The 19,759-nt window shown below is 39.3% G+C and overlaps 1 protein-coding gene, 2 non-coding genes and 1 pseudogene across 3 annotated transcripts; 2 read left to right on the forward strand and 2 right to left on the reverse strand.

The window, feature by feature from the left end:
- The first annotated feature begins 222 nt into the window (after nucleotides 1-222).
- LOC141018551 (5S ribosomal RNA) lies at nucleotides 223-341 on the forward strand. The gene has a single exon (XR_012180731.1). It is a non-coding gene; the product is annotated as a 5S ribosomal RNA (ribosomal RNA).
- A 1,065-nt stretch (nucleotides 342-1,406) lies between these two features.
- LOC141018553 (5S ribosomal RNA) lies at nucleotides 1,407-1,515 on the forward strand (annotated as a pseudogene).
- Nucleotides 1,516-2,188: 673 nt separating this feature from the next.
- Nucleotides 2,189-2,278, reverse strand: trnay-gua (transfer RNA tyrosine (anticodon GUA)). The gene is given in 2 exon segments: nucleotides 2,189-2,224; nucleotides 2,242-2,278. It is a non-coding gene; the product is annotated as a tRNA-Tyr (tRNA).
- An 866-nt stretch (nucleotides 2,279-3,144) lies between these two features.
- Nucleotides 3,145-19,265, reverse strand: tmem214 (transmembrane protein 214). The gene is made up of 17 exons (XM_073492659.1): nucleotides 19,020-19,265; nucleotides 11,989-12,182; nucleotides 11,391-11,541; nucleotides 11,111-11,245; nucleotides 10,646-10,728; nucleotides 10,368-10,473; nucleotides 9,316-9,397; nucleotides 8,779-8,880; nucleotides 8,551-8,692; nucleotides 7,895-7,986; nucleotides 7,669-7,717; nucleotides 7,359-7,466; nucleotides 7,109-7,226; nucleotides 6,927-7,023; nucleotides 5,638-5,806; nucleotides 5,341-5,492; nucleotides 3,145-4,450 (listed from the first exon to the last, which is right to left on the reverse strand). The coding sequence occupies exons 1-17, from the start codon at nucleotides 19,168-19,170 to the stop codon at nucleotides 4,324-4,326; spliced, it is 2,058 nt and encodes a 685-aa protein (XP_073348760.1). The 5' UTR covers nucleotides 19,171-19,265; the 3' UTR covers nucleotides 3,145-4,323.
- Nucleotides 19,266-19,759: the final 494 nt, after the last annotated feature.

Here is a 19,759-nt window from a genome sequence, read left to right on the forward strand (position 1 = left end):
TGTCATCAGTACCTTCAGCGCAGAGAAGAGCAGCTGTGAAAGCATTAATTCCCTGTTATTCATGCGCACTGGTTTAGCTCAGTGGTTCCTTCTCTCCTCAAATCTCTGTGATTTCGCGGTCTCCATCCCTCCCCGGGATCAAACCACGGGCGCTGTCCAGTGTTTTCTTCAGCACATGGCCGTTCAACATGTACAAATACTGCATTTGTCACTGCTTCTCTCGCTTACGGCCATACCACTCTGAACACGCCCGATCTCGTCCGATCTCGGAAGCTAAGCAGGGTCGGGCCTGGTTAGTACTTGGATGGGAGACCGCCTGGGAATACCAGGTGCTGTAAGCTTTTTACTTCTCCGTACAGACAGCAGAGGGCGCTGCTGCTCCCTCTTCAGCGGAGACAGCTTTGAACAACAGAGCAGCTTGTCTGAGAAACATGGTTGTATTTTGCTCATTTTTCATATATTTGCATCAAAAGTGTAAATGTGTGCATGTTGACTGCACACCTTGCTTTATGCAGAGAAGTAAAAAGCTTACAGCACCTGGTATTCCCAGGCGGTCTCCCATCCAAGTACTAACCAGGGCCGAGCTTCCGAGATCGGGCGTGTTCAGAGTGGTATGGCCGTAAGCGAGAAAATCAGTGACAAATATAGTATTTGTACATGTTGAACGGTCATGTGCTGAAGAAAACACTGGACAGCGCCCGTGGTTGGATCCCGGGGAGGGATGGAGACCGCGAAATCACAGAGATTTGAGGAGAGAAGTAACCACTGAGCTAAGCCAGTGCACATGAATAACAGGGAATTAATGCTTTTACAGCTGCTCTTCTCTGCGCTGAAGGTACTGATGACAATCCTGTGTTGAAAAACGACTTTACAGAGCTTTTGGCCTAAGTCTAGCGCCATTTTTTGTATGATTGTGAAGTCCAAATGTGTTTTAAAAAAATGAAATGAGTTTTGACTGTAGCGGTTGAATGAAACTACATTTCCTCAGGGTAGCCCACATTACTAGTCAGACTCATGTTTATAACAGCAGTTTCTCTTCAGCTGTGCTGCTCTGGTATATCTCACTGGTTACTTCAAACAATAATCGCTTTGATTCCAAACTGCACCACAGATTAAGAAACATTTACATGCATGTCTTCTGTAAGAGCACAAAAGCGCTGTAAAGTCGTTTTTCAACACAATATTCTCATCAGTACCTTCAGCGCAGAGAAGAGCAGCTGTAAAAGCATTAATTCCCTGTTATTCATGTGCACTGGCTTAGCTCAGTGGTTACTTCTCTCCTCAAATCTCTGTGATTTCGCGGTCTCCATCCCTCCCCGGGATCAAACCACGGGCGCTGTCCAGTGTTTTCTTCAGCACATGACCGTTCAACATGTACAAATACTGCATTTGTCACTGCTTCTCTCGCTTACGGCCATACCACTCTGAACACGCCCGATCTCGAAAGCTAAGCAGGGTCGGGCCTGGTTAGTACTTGGATGGGAGACCGCCTGGGAATACCAGGTGCTGTAAGCTTTTACTTCTCTGTACGAGCAGCAGAGGGCGGTGACTTCCTGTACTTCTTCTCTGCACGCTATGGCGCAAGGACAAATCACAAAATAAATCACATTACATTTTTCAGGGCTAAATTATATGTGGACATTCCCTTCATATTCATAGAAAGTGGCACGTGAAGAATACACGTTAAATGTTAGTGTCGCACGAAACCGCAATAACAGAAATCAACAGTTGGACAAACCCAGAAGCCCACTGATTCATTTCATGTAGTCACGTGACTTCAAAGTCATTCCTCGTTCCTATAGTGAATAGTATCTCCGACTGTCACGTTATAGAAAGAGAAAATGGGAGTCCTCAATGTAACCTTAAACAATCCTGCGTTCAGACAGCCAGGTCTCCCATAGCTAAGCTGCATCATTAGCTAGAACTTTCTACATATCAGAGTTCAGACAACATTTATTTTTAAGGACCTGTTGTCAGAGTCTGATTTGTTTTGAATACAGACACCAGGTAAGTGGTGGTTAACAATGCTGCTTCTGATTATCACCGGAACCAACAGGAGTCTCTGCTAAGTTTGCATAAGCACGGTGGCCAAGCTGGCTACGTTAGCGTGCTGCTAAGCTACGTCCGCCACACTTTGCGTTTTCGCGTGGTTTTGTCGTGTGTACAGATAAAAAAATGAAAAGTTACCTCCTTCGAGCCGGATTTGAACCAGCGACCTAAGGATGTCTGCTGTGGATCACTCTACAGTCCTCCGCTCTACCAACTGAGCTATCGAAGGGGCTGGAGGGCGATGCTGAACACGCCGCTGTGATGACTGAACCGCCAACGTTACTCTGGACAGATTCACACAGCTCTGCGTTGCTAATCCAGCCTTGTTATGTTGTAATGTAATTTATATGCTTTAGACTATATTTTTTGACATATATATCTTGGTATAAAGCTTTAATCGGTGATGAAAAGTACATTTACTGTACGTATACGCTGATATACACATGTTTTTAGCAGTGATCCCTAAAATGTGGCGATCAAACACTTCTGTCAAAGGTGCTCAACGCAGGCAGGATATTTTGTGGTTTAACAATAAACTGAATCAATGCACTGAAACAGTAAACTTGACTAGGAATTGAAGGATTGTAAATCAGCAGCTTTTTCAGCATTATAATGTCTAAAAGATAGTTTTCATATCGGCACATATTTGGAAATGTATACACCTATACAGATATATCTGTGATGGGCTAATATCGGCACATAATATCAGCCAACTGACACGTAAGTCAGGCTCTGGTGTTTTTGCTTTAAAAAATACTTAAATGATTAATTATTATAACAATTGCCTCTTAGTACAAAGTACAATTTTGAGGTACTTGTACTTTACTTGAGTATGTCTGCTACTTTATACTTCCACTCCACTAGATTTTGGAGTTTTCGATCCATTTATTTTATAACTTAAGTTACTAGTTACTTCGCAGATAGCTCGCTGTAGTGCATGTTTAAATTAATTTCGTTGGCAATCAGATTTAAAAAAACATGCTATTGTCTATTGGTGGGAAATTTAACAAAATTTAAACTTAATTCTTCATTAATACAATTCTGGGGAACGTTTTAAGACATTTAAGTCAATAATCCAGTCATGAAAACAGTGAATAGGGTTGAATTCTTTATTATAAATCATTTACATTACAAAGTAAGACATTAGTCATTGCCATATCCATCCAAACATCTTGTTTACAAGGTGGGGTGAGTGAATCAGCTGGTCAGAACCTTCACTTTGCCCAGATGAGGGGTTGATGGGGTTTATTCTTAGTCACATTAGGGCCTACAGGATGATGTTGGCACTGGGTTAAACATGTCCCCATTATTGAGAATAAGCTTGTCGATCCACGCAGGCACACACACACACACAAACACACACACACAGACAGAAAGAATATCATCAGCCTTCAAGTATGAGTACACGACCACAGAGCTGCTTTTAGCTCAGGTGAAGAGCAACTGATGGCAAATGAAAAAGCACGAGAAACAGCAGTCAGATGATGAAGCAGCAAAGGCATGATGAGAAAATGTGCAGGACAGACGAGACAGCAGGTAGATTTCTTCTTCTTCTGGACCTTTTTGAACTGTTCTGAGACTCCTCGTGTCCCGTTTTGGGTTATGAACTCCACTCCAGATCCTCTGAAGGAGTCAATCCATTCAAATCTTTCATAATGAAGGCTTTACATTGTGATCTGCCCAACAGACAGCTTCTCAGGCTTGATGAAGGCTTTAATGCGCCCGACACACGTTACCATAGTCAACTGGACCAAGTGTGGGGGATGAAGTTAGCTGACAAAGTCTTGAGTAGCTTGGAGAAGTCTGGAATATGTTTTTTTGGTCTTTTCCCTGCCCTTTACCAAGTTTTCACATAACACTTTTTTATATCTTTAAATAAAAATGGTTTATAAATCATCTACAAACCTACATTTTCTATAAATTACACAATTCTTTTAACCCAAAGGTTAAAGCAACAGCTGAAAGTTGCAGTAGAAAACTCAGGGACAGAGAGATAGAGAGATACGACCTCTGCATCCAGCAGTGACAAAAGGATTGGTAGAAAAAAACATCTATACAGCAAACTGATTAAAAAATTTAGCCAAAACAAGAGATTGAAGGGTCCTTTCTGAGTGAGAGTTTTATTTGTCTGACCCCTCAGTGTCCAATCACGGCGCGAGACGGGAGCAGACACGTTGAAAGGCAGCCACAGATTGGGTCAGTGTGTGTGTAGATAACTTCATGTGTGTATATTGTGTGTGTGGGTGTATAAATTAGTCAGCATCTGTGATGTCATCATGCTCGTGTCAGCAGCTCCTGCGCCCACGTCTTGATGGCCGAGGTCGTGTGTTGGAGCAGCTGCCACGTGGAGTTGGTGAAGGACAAAGCGTGGCTCTGCAGACACGATACGGACACCTCACCACTGCAGGGAAACACAGAAAAGCAGGTTTTTAAAAAATTATCACAAAAATGCAGCTTTTTGATTTGTCGCCGTTTGTAACTCTTATGTAGTTTCAAACTAGTGATATACTGAAGTGACTGAACCATTAAAACTTTAGAAATGTGTTAAAAAAACATCTGTAAATTGGTGTCACAGTGTCATCATGAGCTGTAACAGAAGATCCGCTTTGGGGGCAAATTACATATAAAAAAACTTGAGCGCCATTACATCATAAATGAAGGTATTACTTTACTGGAAAAAATGCCACTTTAAAAACGAGTAGGGCTGCTTTTAGGGTTACTTTCATTGTTGATTAGTCCGTCAATTATTTTCTTGATTAACTGATTAGTTGTTTGGTTATAAAATGTAAGAAAATGGTGAAAAATGTTGATCAATGTTTCCCAAAGACTAAGATGATGTCTTCAAATATCTTGTTTTGTCCCCAACCCAAATATATTCAGTCTATTGTCACAGAGGAGTAAAGAAACCAGAAAATATTCACATTTAAGAAGCTGGAATCAGAGAATTTTCAAATGTGCTGAACATATGCCACATTTCCTCTTCAGGCTAAACACGTTATATTGGCAAGCTGATGTAGCTACATAACAGGTGCACCTGGAAGTTACTGGGCAGATGCATTATAGCTCTATGTAAGAGTTATTGTTTGTGGTGTCACCAGTTTTAATTTAGTGACACACATCAGTTTAAACTTAAGAACAGCTGGTGCAGCTAAATCCAGACACTCTTTTTTTCAATTCCAGATGTAAATGTAATCCAGTCAGCTCACATTCAGAGAAATAAGGATGCACAGTTACAGTAAAACAAACAAACAAACAAACAAAAAGGTTAAAAGACTCCTCAAGGTTACTGACTTGCAAGAGTCCTGTAGGTTGGTCCATGCTCGTTGTAGCAGGTCAGTTACGTACGCCAGCGCTGGCAGGATATAGTTCTGATGGAGGAAGAGGAGGAGCTCCTTTAAATAGTCCAACACCTGGAACACACTGTCAGGAGTGTTGGCGTTCACCTGGGCAAAGGTAGACAGAGATGAGACACGAGTCAACAACATAGAATATGACTGTTTCATCTTGTTAGCTCCAGCACCTTGATTCTCATCAGATGCTTTGGCAGAAGGAGGTAACAGTTCTACATCCGTTTCTTCACAGCCTTACCCATTCTATGGCCTGTGGTGTCTTTTCTTTGACCCAGAGAATAAACTGTGTGGTGTTTTCAGAGATGAAGATGGCTGCTGTTTTTGCCTTTTCCAGACCTTGTTCCATTAGTGGCCCCACAACCCGAACACACTCAGAGTAATAATGAGGAGTGTTCGTCTCCAACCAGCTACCGAGGACACACACACACAAAAAAAAAAACAAAAACAGACACAAGTCAGTGTGTTATTTAAATGTATTACATTTTTTTTTTTTTTTCTATATTATACACACACTCAGTGGCCACTTTATCAGGTACGCCTAAAATCTACTGCAATACCATATAACAGCCCTGCAATAGCATCTATCTTTAAGAAGCTCACAGTATTCAGTTTTGGGGCGACATTGTCATTAAGGCTGCAACTACTGATTATTTTCATTGTCGATTAATTTGTTGATTATTTTCTAGATTAAGCGATTAGTTATTTGGTCTATAAAATGTCAGAAAATGACACCCTCAAATGTCTTCTTTTGTCCACAACCCAGATATAAATCAGTTTACTGTCATAGTAAACTAATAACACAGAAAATATTCACAATTAAGAATCTGGAATCAGAGAATTAGAATGGATTAATTTATTATTGAAAAGGTCGTATTGAAAGTGGTGTTAAATTGGACTGCATTACATTGAGTAAGTGTTTCTAATATTTTGTCTTTTAATTTACATATCCGAGGGGGACAGAATAGTAGAAACACCTCTGAACGTAAAGCAGTCCAGTACAACACTACCACTAACTATGCGTTCAATGCTAAAATGTATAACTGAATAAGTATTTCTTTGACAGTGTCAACAAAAACGTAACATTATAGGCATCATACAAGTCACTGGATTAAATTAGATTGAGCCGTTGTACCTTATAAAGTGGCCACTGAGTTTGTTATATTTTCTATATTACTGTAAACTAACTAATGTGAAAAGTAACTTCAGACAAACTACAGTTATTCAAAACATCACTTTGGGAACATGTTTCTGCCAACACTGAGCCAGTGAGCAAACTGCTTTGTATACAGGAAATGAATCCGATGTGTGCTAGATACTGAGCTATTTTTATTCTTTGGCGTGACCGGCCTCTGGTCAGACAAAGTGTACAAAAGTCAACCAGGACAAAGCCTAAAAGAGAGATACATATATCTGGCACACAGTGGATGGTAATTTGGTTAATTTGTGAGAGGAGAGAGCAACATATATGGTGTATTGGTCAAATGATTGTTCACAAACACATATGTGACGAGATAAGTGAGGTCATACCCGAAACCCTGTTTGGTGTACACTGTTATTTTGCCCCAGGCCTGTTGAGATACGGCTGTGACCCCTGAGCTGCGGAGATGCCTGGCTGTGCTGGAATCTGAAACAAACAACGCATGTTGTAAGACCTCAGGAACAAACATAAAGACTAGTTATTGTGATGAGTAAAGAGGACTCGGACGGACCTGTGAAGGAGCCGTGGGATCTGATGTCATGAGCGATGAAGCCGGCAACAAAAACGAGCAGAACCATGAGGAGTTTGGACCAGGGGAAGCCACGACCACGCATCTTTACCTGCAGATTCTGGAGACAGAAGAGGACAACACTGAGAAAAACGCTACTGAGAGTAAAGTGAGTGGAGCTATATCCAATACCTGTTAAAATTCCCAACATTTCTCATGGTTAAAGATGACTGTCGATTCGACTCTGTCTCACCTGGCACAGGCTATTGCACTCCTGAAGGTCCTGAGATTCAACAGTGTCTCTCATCTCCTCATTGGTCACTTTGAAAGACTGGATTGTTTCTTCAAGGTTCTTCCGGAGCTAAAAGGAAAATAAAGCACAATTAGTCAAAAACAAGATGATTAAAGAAACAATAAAAGGTGGTTTTATCCTTAGTTATCAACTCTAAGCTTGCTTGCTGCATCACACGGAGTAAAAACATGCTGTTACGCTCCAATTAAACCATCTCAAGGGAGGTGAATCTGGGCTTTTAAACCATCAGACGTCACGGCAGGAGTCGTACCTTTGGTGGCAGGATATTCCAAGACTTCAATAAATGATTCAACAGCAGACTGGAGAGGAAAACAGAAATGAGGTCAGCTCTATTTATCAGTATATAAATGGCTGAAATCCAGAAAGAATCTTTAACGTCTTATCTTTAATTGTGAAGTATGCTTTTGCCATAGAGCAACGCTGTTTTCATTGTACTTCTCACAGCTTAAAAAGACACAAAAACATGTATAACTCACCTGGACTGGGCTAAGTGTTTGGTATAGAGCTGCCTCCACACTCCTAGACTCTGCACGTCCACACACAAACACTCCGTCATACTGCTGAGCAGCTGCAAAACACACGAGAGAGGAAGAAGAGAAAGACAAAAAGACTCAGTTTGATTTCTGATTCAAATTCTATTCATTTTTAAGCTATATTTCTCAATACTGCCTTCTTTCATCTCTTAGTTAAGCTAACCAGTGAATTTTATGATGATCAAACAACAATGATAGCAGATCAAGAACACATCCTTCTCAAGAATACATCTTGTAGCTACATATTATGGATAATTACTTGTATTACTGTTAAGTTAAATGCCATTAAAGCAGACCAGGAAATGATGTCATTTGTCAGCAGTAATATTTGGCCAGTTAACTCATGGAATGAGTTAGCTGGCTAGTGGTTATAAACACAGTGAGAGTGTTTGAGAGCGTAATTTCTTTTCAAGCTGGTCACTATAATGAGGTTATAACAACTTACTGTCTGATAGGTCACATACACCTAAAAGATTTATGCAGCTGCACCAAGCTAAACTACACTACATCTTTTGCATTGGTCAAGACAGTAGTATTACATAGAAAAGATCAGTTTAAAGTCTAAAACACATTCAGAGTTTGTACGTCTGTGTGTGTACCTCTCTCTTCATGTCATCTGGACAGTGTGGTGTGGCTCTGGACAGAAACGATGGCAGGTATGTGTGTAATGTGCTCTCGGGTTTGGCTCCAAACGCGAGGACCTTCAGTCGAGGGTACAGACGCCTCAGCTGCTCCTGCAGACTGAACACAATAAAAATACCTTCAATGACACCTTTACCATTTTTTACACAAGCAGAAATCTGCATTATTCATTATGTTACATTTACCTTGGTGACAGGGCATTCTTGGGCATGAAGGCAAAATCCAGCAAAGGAAAGAACTCTTTAGGACCCATGATGCCAAATCCCTTTGTCAGGTTTGCATGAAGTCTGGGAAAAGGAGAATATTATATACAATCAGTCAAGGTATATTTCAATTACAGGCAAACATATACAAAACAGTGTCCCTCAGTTAAGAGCATGAAGAATTTACAGTTACTATACAGTGTGCAGTACTACAGGTGTCATGGTTCTCCAAATCCACGATTCGATTTGATTTTAAAGTCAAGATTTGATTTCTAAAATTTTTTTCAGCACTGACAGTATTGCTTTTGTTAGACCCACATCTAGATTTTTAATAAAATCAACAGATTATTAGATTCATGCTCCTACAACTGCCATTTAAAAAAAGACGGGTATTTTACAACAACAGTTTGACCTTATCCTGGGCGGTATCAACAATACTGCCTTTGAATTTGAGGATTGTACTGAAAAAAACAAAAAACAAAAAACAAAAAAACAAACATATTTCTAAGAAGGACTCACAGCAGAAGTCTCTCCAGGTATGCAATGGCATATGAAGACAAGGATTTCACTCCAAGCACAGGAAGCATGATACCCAGCCACACTGAAACACAGATAAAGAACTTGATTTATCTTATAAGAACTTTTAGTTCTGGCATTAAATGTTCTCAACTGTTGGCCCAGAGCAACTGCAGAAAAACATAGGTTTTGTTCTCGCATGCCTAATTATATAAGTAGCATAGTGAAACAGAACATGAAGGTTGCTAGTATGGTGAAAACTAAGGTAGCCTGAAGGATAAAGAGCTCTGCAGCCATCCCTCAGAGATGCTTCACTGTTATACAAGTCTGTCATGCTAAATGCACTCAGATTTAATTGGTGGTTATTGGTGGTTATTATGGTTATTTTATTGTTTTCATACTATATTTCCACATTCCCATTGCGTGTCACACTGGTCAAGTCTTGCTCATTCTAATTATATCAAAGTCTGAGGCTCAGACAGGAAACTCTTGACTGCTTTTTTAAATTCTCGATAATAAGATTGGAGTGTTTCTAAACAGGTCTTAAGCTGATATTATATTCTAACATCAAGATAATATGCAGCACATTTTGCATTTGCAGCTTTGTTAAGAATGTGTCTTTCTTGCCTTGGGCGAGTTGAATGGTACTTGATACTCTTATTTTGCAGATGAAGGTTGTTATGTAATTTTCCAAGAATATTCATCCTCCCATGCCTGCATACTGTACTAACACCCACGCCTCTCCCACCTCACAGCCTCATCAAATACAGGCAAAGACCAGGAGCAAAAGCTGAGTGTGTGAAGCTACCATGTGTTTAAGCGCACAGATGGCTGTCAGAGGATGTGTTACTGCTCTAATGTGCACTGTTGCTTTACTAACCCCCAACCCAGAATGTCTATTAGCACATATTGTTGGGAAAGTGGGAGAAAGGGGAGACACATTCGAGCTGAGAGGATAATAAAATACTGTTTCTCGTATTTGAAAGAGCAGATACTTTGTAGTTGTGTGAAAATGTGTGTAAATTCTTTGGGTAAGTGTTTGACTTGTCCATTACCTCTTAGTCCTTGGCTGAGGTCATAAAATCCAGCTTGTCCAAGAGCCCACATGATGGTCAAACACTTCACTGGACGATTCTGAACTGACCGCAATAACTCCAAATACTAGAAGGACATACAAGAAGGAAAGGATATTAAATATAATATTGAAAAAGAAAAATCCCCAGTAAATTGGACAATAGTACTGAAGTTTGAATTGTACATTCAGAGCAGACAAGGGCAGTGAAGCAGAAACCTGCCACTTATCTGCAGGGCTCAAGGACACACACTCACTCACCTCTGACAGGTTTTGGGTGGCTATTCTGGGTTTGTCCTGTAGGATTGCCTGAATGCAAACTCTGTAGCCATGCAGAGGTTCTCCTAGAAACAGAGAGAAAAACCGTTGGGTGTTTTATTAATTAGAATTTCCTTGTCCAGCTTGACCTTTGTTGCATGTTATCCCCATTTTTGCTCTCTACCATTATTTCCTCATTATCAGCTAATTATAGAGCCGATAAAATGAAGACAACATGCTTTCATTGATTTAACAAGTGCAGCATTTACAATCTCAGATAGGTAGGTGGCTGTTAGAAGAAGAAGAAGGAAGAAGGAGGAAGAGAAGGAGAAGGAGAATTTTTTTGAGTAGAAGATAGAACGATATCAAGGGCTGTTGCATTACAATAGCTTTCATTACTGCATCACTTCTGTCTTTAATCCACAGCACAAACCACCTCCAACCCTCCATTTGAGCTCTTACTCTTACCTGACTGTCTGTCCAGCTCCCTGAGCATAGTATAAACACAGTGGTCGAATAAATCCGGCAGAATGTCACCGCAGCGTCCAATGAGGCCTTTGATCACGCCCTTCAGCTCTTTTCCTGTAAGACAGTATGGGTAGTCTGGGGACAAAAAGAGGACATGAAATAAGTACCGTCCTTTGATTATTGTGTCAGTACCAACAGTCTGTTTGGGCTATATTGAATGTGCACAATATTTTATTCTTAATCTTTCTTTAAAACAAAATAAAGTGTGAGTTTGACCGACCGTGAGCATAGCTGCTGAGTGTGGGCTCAGCCTCTGGCGCAGTCAGATGGAGGTTGAGGTATCCTGCCAGGTCTTTAAGCCACACTGATGGGTTTTCTGGAAACAGGGTCTGACTGCGGGCCAACTGCTGCTTCAGGTCACCAACATCCAACTAAAACAGAACAAGACGGAAATAAAACATTAAGAAACAAAACGTCCATTATGCAGGGATGAGACTGCATTTCAGCATGTGATACTTTGCTTTGGAAATGCAACAATGTAGCACTGTTTCTGTGAACATATTTATGGCTTTAAGAGGTTTTACCCCCTATTACATTTATTTTTTTTATCCTTTCATTCACTTACAATGATCAGACTAATTCCTAACCCACTATTGAGGATGATTAATAATCAGTTAGTTCTTAAATCTTAGCCACAAATGGTGTTTTAGGGAAAAAAGAACACAGAATCTTCAAAATAGTCCCCAAAATTATCCTCTTCTCATTAAAAAATGCAAGAAATACGACTTTAGATTGTAAACAAATCTCACTGACCCAATATTTCAACAACCCAGAAGTTTTAAAAAGATAGAAAACAGAGGGGTATGTGCATTACTCACAGATTTGAAGGCCTCCTCAAGGCTCTTGTGAGTCGGGTGGGTGACTGTATTGCTGGGGTGTGTCTTCTTGGATGGTTTACTTGATGAGGGCTTCTTATTTTCAGGCTCAGCTGCTGGTGGAACCTGCTCCTTGTTCTGTTTTTTTCCCATCTTCTCAAAGCCATCGTACAGAGTCTCTGACATCTTCAGGGGTGCTGAAGGAAACAAGGCAGCTGTGGTTAAGACACGCCTCTGTGCAGAAATGAGTCTATTTTCAAACTTCTTCCGTCTTCTATAACACTTTCTCACATTCACCCTGTGAATCAAGTTAATCCTTGAAACCAAGGCATTCCGCTCCCCTCACATTCAGTGCTTCCACCCGCCCTCTTTGGCTTACGTAATGAGCTGTTATAATACCAGACAATATTCATGCAACGCTCATTACAATTCACAAAGGAACAGGGTTAAGCACCAGCAGCATTCCAAGTATTCCCCTGTGTGTTAAGAATCCACTGTGTCTAGTGTCCGTGCTAACGGAGTTTATATTAGAGCTCGACCAGTTTGAAGTTTTGAGGGTGAATAATAATATGTTCTGTGTACTGAGGTAGCTAATACAAATATTAGTATCAAAACATCACAGTTTTTAAGTTTTCAGCATACCCCAGAACTTATAATTTGGTAATTTATTTTGTATTACCAAAATGTCTCCAAAAGCCTCTGAAATGATAAGGCTGACATCATTCTATACTTTATTTATTGTCAACAAGTCCCAAATGATGAACAAATCCCTGACTGTAGCTGTCATTCTTTCCCCAGAAAGACATAAATAAAACAGGCCACAAATATACAGTTCCTTTTTTGCCATAGTTATTTCCTAACACAGCTGGGAACAGTCGTTTCTTTTTAGTAAACTATACTCATATATATATATATATAATATACTTTTTTAGATCTGGAGCTGTATGTGGGATTGAATCAAAATGAACTACAGTTACAATGCTCATTGTAATGAAGAAACCTTTCACACAGTGCAACATTATGGCTTATTAAAGCATAAAGTATTTGGAAATGGGATTCTACGGCACAGAGGAATAAGCTACATCAGGCTTGTAGGTTAATTTTATTGGTTGGTTTTGGTCTTTTCAAAGGATGTTTTCAACATAAGAAAAAATTTAAATAATGCATATCTTATCCATTAAAACTCACACTGAAACCCAGACTATTAATGTTAAATTTATTCCAGAGTAAGCTGCTCCATTATGCTCTGACCTTAACTAACTGTAGTAAAGGTTGTATTTAAAGAATTCAACTACGAGTCCATATGACTGCAGACAAGAATCCCAGTCAACCCCACCCACAGACTTGAGTCAGTGTTGACAGAGGTCACCAGTTGTTCACTGATCATTTAGCTCTACATGCTGCTTACAAACCTAAATCTATATCGGGTCTGTGTAAGTGTCGGCATAACACAGGGCTGTAACGCAAAGAGGGGGCCTGTCTCATCATAGTGTCAGTGTTCAGGACTGACTATCACCTTAACTTCTTTATTATTTTTCATTATTGTTCACTTCCCTGAATGGAAATAAATCCATCACAGCAGGCAGACTTACTTCATGAGTAACATTACAAAGTATTTATTACCCTCACTGAAGCCAGTTGTCATCTGCATGAATGTCTCAGTTTAGTAAGCAATACCCGAATAGCAAGGAAAGTACTAAAAGGCGTAATCTGACCAGTCTCGTCACGTGACGTACATTAATACTAAACAAATATCCTTAAGTGTCAGGAAGTGGTCATTTCCAGCAGCAGCTCTTGACATGATAAGACTTCTGCTGCAGTGAAGTACAGTAACAGGGCAATAACAAATGAGGCCACTTGAGTAGTGACTAGGAATACTTCATGTGCCCCGACACTGGGGGAAACAAACCAGTGTTTTTTTGTTGTTTTTTATAGTCCTTATCTTTTCCTTGAAACTTAGACACTGTACAATGTTTTCATTTAAGAATTCACTTTAAGATTATCTAAATTACTTTAAAAGCCCTTAATAGTTCTGAAGAACTTCCTGAAGAAAGATAGCTGATGATACTATATTTATTTTATCGGCAATCGGACACAAAAAGATACACAGATAATGGGGGAAAATGCAGAATATTGTCCCTGATAATCGGCCAGGTTTATCCTAAGCTTTTTCTCAACTTATTCAATTCAATCAATTGTTTTATGTTGTTGACATTTGTTTTATTTTAATTCTCTATGTACACTCTTATAAAATATAGCTTCATGTGAAAGATTGTCAGTGTTAATATAACTGTATACTTAAAAATTACAACGATAAACATCATTTGAAACAGCAGACAAGCTGGTTGGATAGCTATGTTTTAACAAGGTTTTGAGCTCGAGATTACTTCTTTCATATACATCAATACGATTGGCAATTTCCATGAAAATAAATCTAGGAAAGCTACACAAAACGAGACAAGGTCAACAGTGAGTAATCACAAAGATGGGTCCAGGCACAGGCACTGTACCAAATTCACTGTTCCACCTCAAGCAAACTTTTAAAAAAGTAGTACCTCTATCGAACAGATATGTACTACCCCTGCAGTAATTAAACAGATCAAAGTAAGCCACTTGCAGTATCTGCCAAGACAGACTTTACAAGAATCTAGTCAGCATCACTAAATACAAGAAGAACTACATCACTCCAGCAAACACTTTGGAGATTTGCCACCAGTCTTGTAATCTGTAAATGTCAAATACATCAACACAAAGAAAGTACTGTCTTCTTAGGGGGAATGTGTTAGCAAAACAAGCACAAGACGAGTGTCAAAAATTTTAAAGTAAAATATAAAGCAATGTGTGAGGAATGACTATTTTATATAATTTAGACCCAGAAGCTCCATTAATGTTTTATAAAGTCTATGATGGGAGCACAGCTACAGATGCGGAAATAACTGCTGTGAGGCTCTACACCCGTCACTGATGACGCAAAGTAACGATCCATCTGTGTCTGAAATCTCAATTTACAGTACTGCTCACTGTATAGCAAACCAATCAGTGTGAGTGATTTTGGACACTGTCCTGGCATATTTCAGCAGAGGGTCTTTATGTTGTGTCGGGGTGTAATCTGAGTAGTTGCACCCAGCGTGGCCCTCTTACAGGGTGGATGGACTCCAATGGATTCTCACACCAGCAGAAGAATAGCTGACAGGAAGCTTCACATATAGATACAGAGCAAAACACCTTCAGACCCTTCTCAACAACATAGAGCAGACTGCAGCAAGGCAAGTCTTTCTCTGTGTATAATGTCAGAAGGATTTTCTGATGTTTGTCTGGCATTATTTAAGAAACACATGAACTGTGTCGTAAAAGGTTATGCTGGTATTTACAGATAGGAGGGCTGAAAAACTAATTAATACCAATACAGATAAACCAGTTCTACAGATATCATTTAAGTTAACAATTTCTAAAAAGTGGGTTGGGGTCAAGTCAAAAAACAAAACAGAACAATTTCACAAAGCTTTCTACTGCTGAAATTAATACAGTAATATAAAGTAAAAACCAGGTGGATTTTTTTTAACCCTCCATAAATGAAGGTGCCTACAAAATAGCGTGTAGCATGTAAATCAACATCATACACGTTGGACTTGACATAATCACTCCTGTTGAAAGATGAGCCCATATCAAATATCCTATAACACGTTCAGACATGTAATGTGGAACAAGTCCAATATATGCATCACATCAGCTGTCTTATATATGACCTCCTCAAGGTGAAGGTATGTATTTAAATATGCAATAACAGACATTATAAACAAGACTAAAGGCTGCAGGGCAGAGCCTTAAGAAAGCCTCTTATATTATTATTTTTTTGTCTAATTTAGTGATGTGAGAAGATCTTGGCTAAATCAGGGCTCAAGGATGCGACTCTTCCCAAAAATTTGTTTTCATGGTTGCGTCATTTCACCTGATATTCAATAGGTCTGATTATAAAAAAAGTAGCCTATAAATATATTTTTATATTTACAGATATCAACTGGGTGTGTAGACAGTTGCCTTTGAACAAATATTAGCATATAAACCCATTTGCTGAAGGTCCCATGTCCTGTTAGTCTATCATTGGATTGTATGCATCTTCCCCTTTCTCTCTGGAGAATAATGTACTTTTAAGGTTAATAAAATAATAATCTGACAAACATCCATATTTTAGAGCCAGCTTTATAGTATGTTGTTTTAAAACAAAGTTGAAATGCTGAATGCAAAATGCTGTTTGTTAAGCATTTTCAACATTTAGGTTATTGAGGTTTTTGCAATTTCTTGCTGCATGTGCTGTGACTTAAAATAAGAAAAAACGTTTATCTGCACCTTTATTCCTGTTTACAATAATTCATATAATTTTTTAAAATGCATTATTGGGTGCACTTAAATTATGTGCTGGTGCACCTAAATGAAAAATTTAGGGGCACCTGTGCAACCAGTGTCAAAAGGTCAGTCTGGACACTGGAGCCCTGTCAGTGACAAACTACAAGTGTAGTCTCACCTTCCAAAAGCTGTTTTGAGCTAAATCAAGCATTATATAACTAACACTTTTCTTTCTGGTGTCTCCATGTGAAGACACACAACCCACAAAGCTGCTCGAACAGATACAAAAGTCTCAAGCTGAACCTGTGGCTGAAGGATAATTTTGAACATGCCAAACTCACAAACTCAACAGTAACAATCTCATGATTCAAGTATGGAAGCCTTTAAGGCTTTAAACTGAGCTTTGTCTTGTTGATTATAATATTGATCATCTTTAAGAGTTCAGTATCTGATTATTTGTAGAGCCTGGTAATGCTGAAGCAGACTTTCAAAAGAAAGTATGATCCTGGATATGCTGTGTAAACCACAATTCAGATTAAATACTTCTCACTATGTTGGTTAAAGAGTTTATATACCAAAAAGAGACATGTATTTCTTCTAGACAAAACTTTTACACCACCTCATCACTGATACAGTCATTGTGACCAGTCAGACAGACTTTGGACGAGCTGATTCACTGATAAAACTGGTGCATAAACAAATAGCAGTGGCAAAGTCGGATCTAATCTGCTCTGTCACCCATTATTTAACTCACAGCCATACCTGTGGGGAGGGTGCGGTAGTTGAGGATAGTTGCTGTCAGGTTTACTGAATGTTAATTATGCTGAATATAAAACAAAACAATCCATCATGCTGTGGGTCTGTAATTTTGTTCTACTAAAGGTATCATCACACCATACAGAATAACTGCCAGATTTAATGTGGTTAGTGTGGTGTTTCCCATGGTCAGATTAATCTGCTGGGTTACCTGGGTCAAAAGTTTGCTTATTGGCCTCTGTTGACCAGTGCTCTGAGCAACGTGTGGTTTTTCTATACAAGAATACTACCTGTCCCCCGGTTTGCTGTATGGTAATTTGATTGCAACATGTTAGAACATAACTCATAATGAAGATCTTGAAGGTGGATTTTAACTCTTCAAGACAGAGCCTCAAACTATTAAAGCATGAAAAAATCTAAAATCCTGCAAATTCATGCGCATTACTACCATCTATCTAATACTGCAACAGCACAGAACTTCAATTAGGATACAGATAATTATACTGTATCTATTCTCCTTCCATAACAGAGAAAACTGGTGTTAGCTTCACAGATATATATTATTATCGTCATAAAAACCAGCAGTGTTAGTTAAGTGCACGTGCACCTCTCAATACTTCTGCACTTCCCCACACTGTCTGTGGCACTAAGCCCCAAGTCCATTGATTACAATTGTAGTCATAAAGGTTAAAAAATGGGTGGCAAATAAACTGTAATTTTATCATTACTATTATTATTTATTAAAAGGCCATTGAAGACAGTTTTTTATATTCCCAGCAGCAAATTCATATACATTAGGATTGGAACTGGATAACAAAATTAACATTTTTTTTAATTTTTATATTATTGACAAAATACCTCCATCGATGATTCGGCAGTATTGTAGGGATGACAATTGGTACTTTCACAAAATATTAACACAATGAGATTTCTGATCAATAATCATCAGTAATGTGGATATAATAACTGAATGGGTAAAGGCAAGCATTGGCAAGTTGGGAAAACTACTACTTTATTGTAATGTAGCCTTTAAAACCAGGGAAGGATAACACTCAGGCCATATCACGACACGATGATGTCCAACATATTAGATGATATATAGTCTTGTATCACAAAAACGATATATTGATATATTGCACAGGCATACTTATTAGTATAATAAAATGTTTGTGTTTTTCTTTTCTTATATATGTTGACAGTAAGAAAAATACAGCCTATTGATAAGTCTAATCCTTTAATAAATCATGCAAAGGGGGAAATCTGGGATTCAATTAGCCACACTGATGAATGATCACTCATGTGACAGCTGTCCCTGTAAGTGGAAATAAGCCTAATTAATAAGCCTAACCATATACGGTTCAGCTATGTAACAACAGCCAAGAGTTGAATTTAAAAGTTTAACAGCAGAATAAAAACAAAAAGGCCACAAAGTCAGTGAACACATTGTCCAGAGATGCAGATCCTCAGTGATGACGTTGCCTGTGTTGACACACTGCTTGAAAGGCTGCTAGCAAGCTAACGGCGGACTAGCAATTCCTTCAAGCTGTATGGGACAGGAGCACATCGCCCAGAAAGCTTTTAAAGCTATTAATTTGAAATTAGTGTGTCAGCAGATAAGGTTAAGTACAGCCACGCAGACAAACTGGTAACCCCCCCGCCCCCAAAGGAGACAACAAAAAAACAGCCGTAGGAAGTAGCGTTACTGCGCGATGCTATGCTACAGCGGCTAGCTTGTCAAATCATATGACAGTTCCGAGCCATCGTCATTTCCAGTATTATGACCGACCAAAAAGTGGATGTCGAAAGAGACAGTTTAGTTCGTGGACACAGACAAACAGGTAGCTCCATCCGTTTTCTTTCATGTGAACTTCAGCAGTAAGGTAAATGGGTCACAGAGAAGCTAGCAGCGGTCTATGAGGGCCATGTTCACTTACGTCTGGATGGCTGGTTAGATTCGCCCAGGGCTTTCCGTCCCCCGCTGCCGGTTTTCTTGTCAGTCGGGTTCTTCGCTCCACCTGAGCTGGTGTTTTTCTTTCCTTTCTTCACTACCTCCCATTTGCCGACTGAGCCATTATTTGAAGCCATGTCTGTGGTCCAGTTGTGGTGTTATCAGCTCGGGTTGCCGTGACTTCCTGCTGCTGAGTGAAACAGTGCGACGCGACGCTCTCTCAACCAACAGCGCTGATCAATCAACCGTCCGCGTGCCACGTCTCTTTTGTCGGCATGACGTCAGAGTGATGCGTCTGGACCGTTAGTTTGAGGAAGCTCGACAAGTTCAAACATGTCTAACTTTTGAATACAAGTATCTGAAATATTTACCTCAAGTAACCCTGAGTAGCTTAACATTAATGTGAGTTTCCTCTTTGTACAAGTTAAAATTGTATTTACGTTTACTGAATAAACTTTTGTTTAAAAGTACATTTAAAAATGGCGCCTGCTTTGATTTGAACCAAGTAGGCTAAACTCAAAACAATAACATATCTCAGCCAAATCTATTAGATTCAATGTGCCCATAATTAAAAGGTTTAGTCCATTAATAGCTTAGCTGATTATTTTAACAAATAGTATTTTAGTCATTTTAAATAAAAAAAACGCCAAATGATCCTCAAATAAACCCTACACTGGCAAGTATAGAAGTTATGGTATTGGTAGTGGCTGGCGTGTAGTGGAGGGT

Source organism: Pagrus major, chromosome 22, assembly GCF_040436345.1.
Source record: "Pagrus major chromosome 22, Pma_NU_1.0".
Lineage (NCBI taxonomy): Eukaryota > Metazoa > Chordata > Actinopteri > Spariformes > Sparidae > Pagrus > Pagrus major.

Excerpts from the sequence above, each read along its gene's own strand:
- tmem214 (XM_073492659.1), bottom strand. The coding sequence starts at position 19,170 with ATGGCTTCAAATAATGGCTCAGTCGGCAAATGGGAGGTAGTGAAGAAA. Across the intron at positions 12,183-19,019 it reads ATCTAACCAGCCATCCAGAC|CACCCCTGAAGATGTCAGAG; the intron begins GTAAGTGAACAT and ends TGTTTCCTTCAG. Across the intron at positions 4,451-5,340 it reads AACCTACAGGACTCTTGCAA|TGGTGAGGTGTCCGTATCGT; the intron begins GTCAGTAACCTT and ends GTTTCCCTGCAG.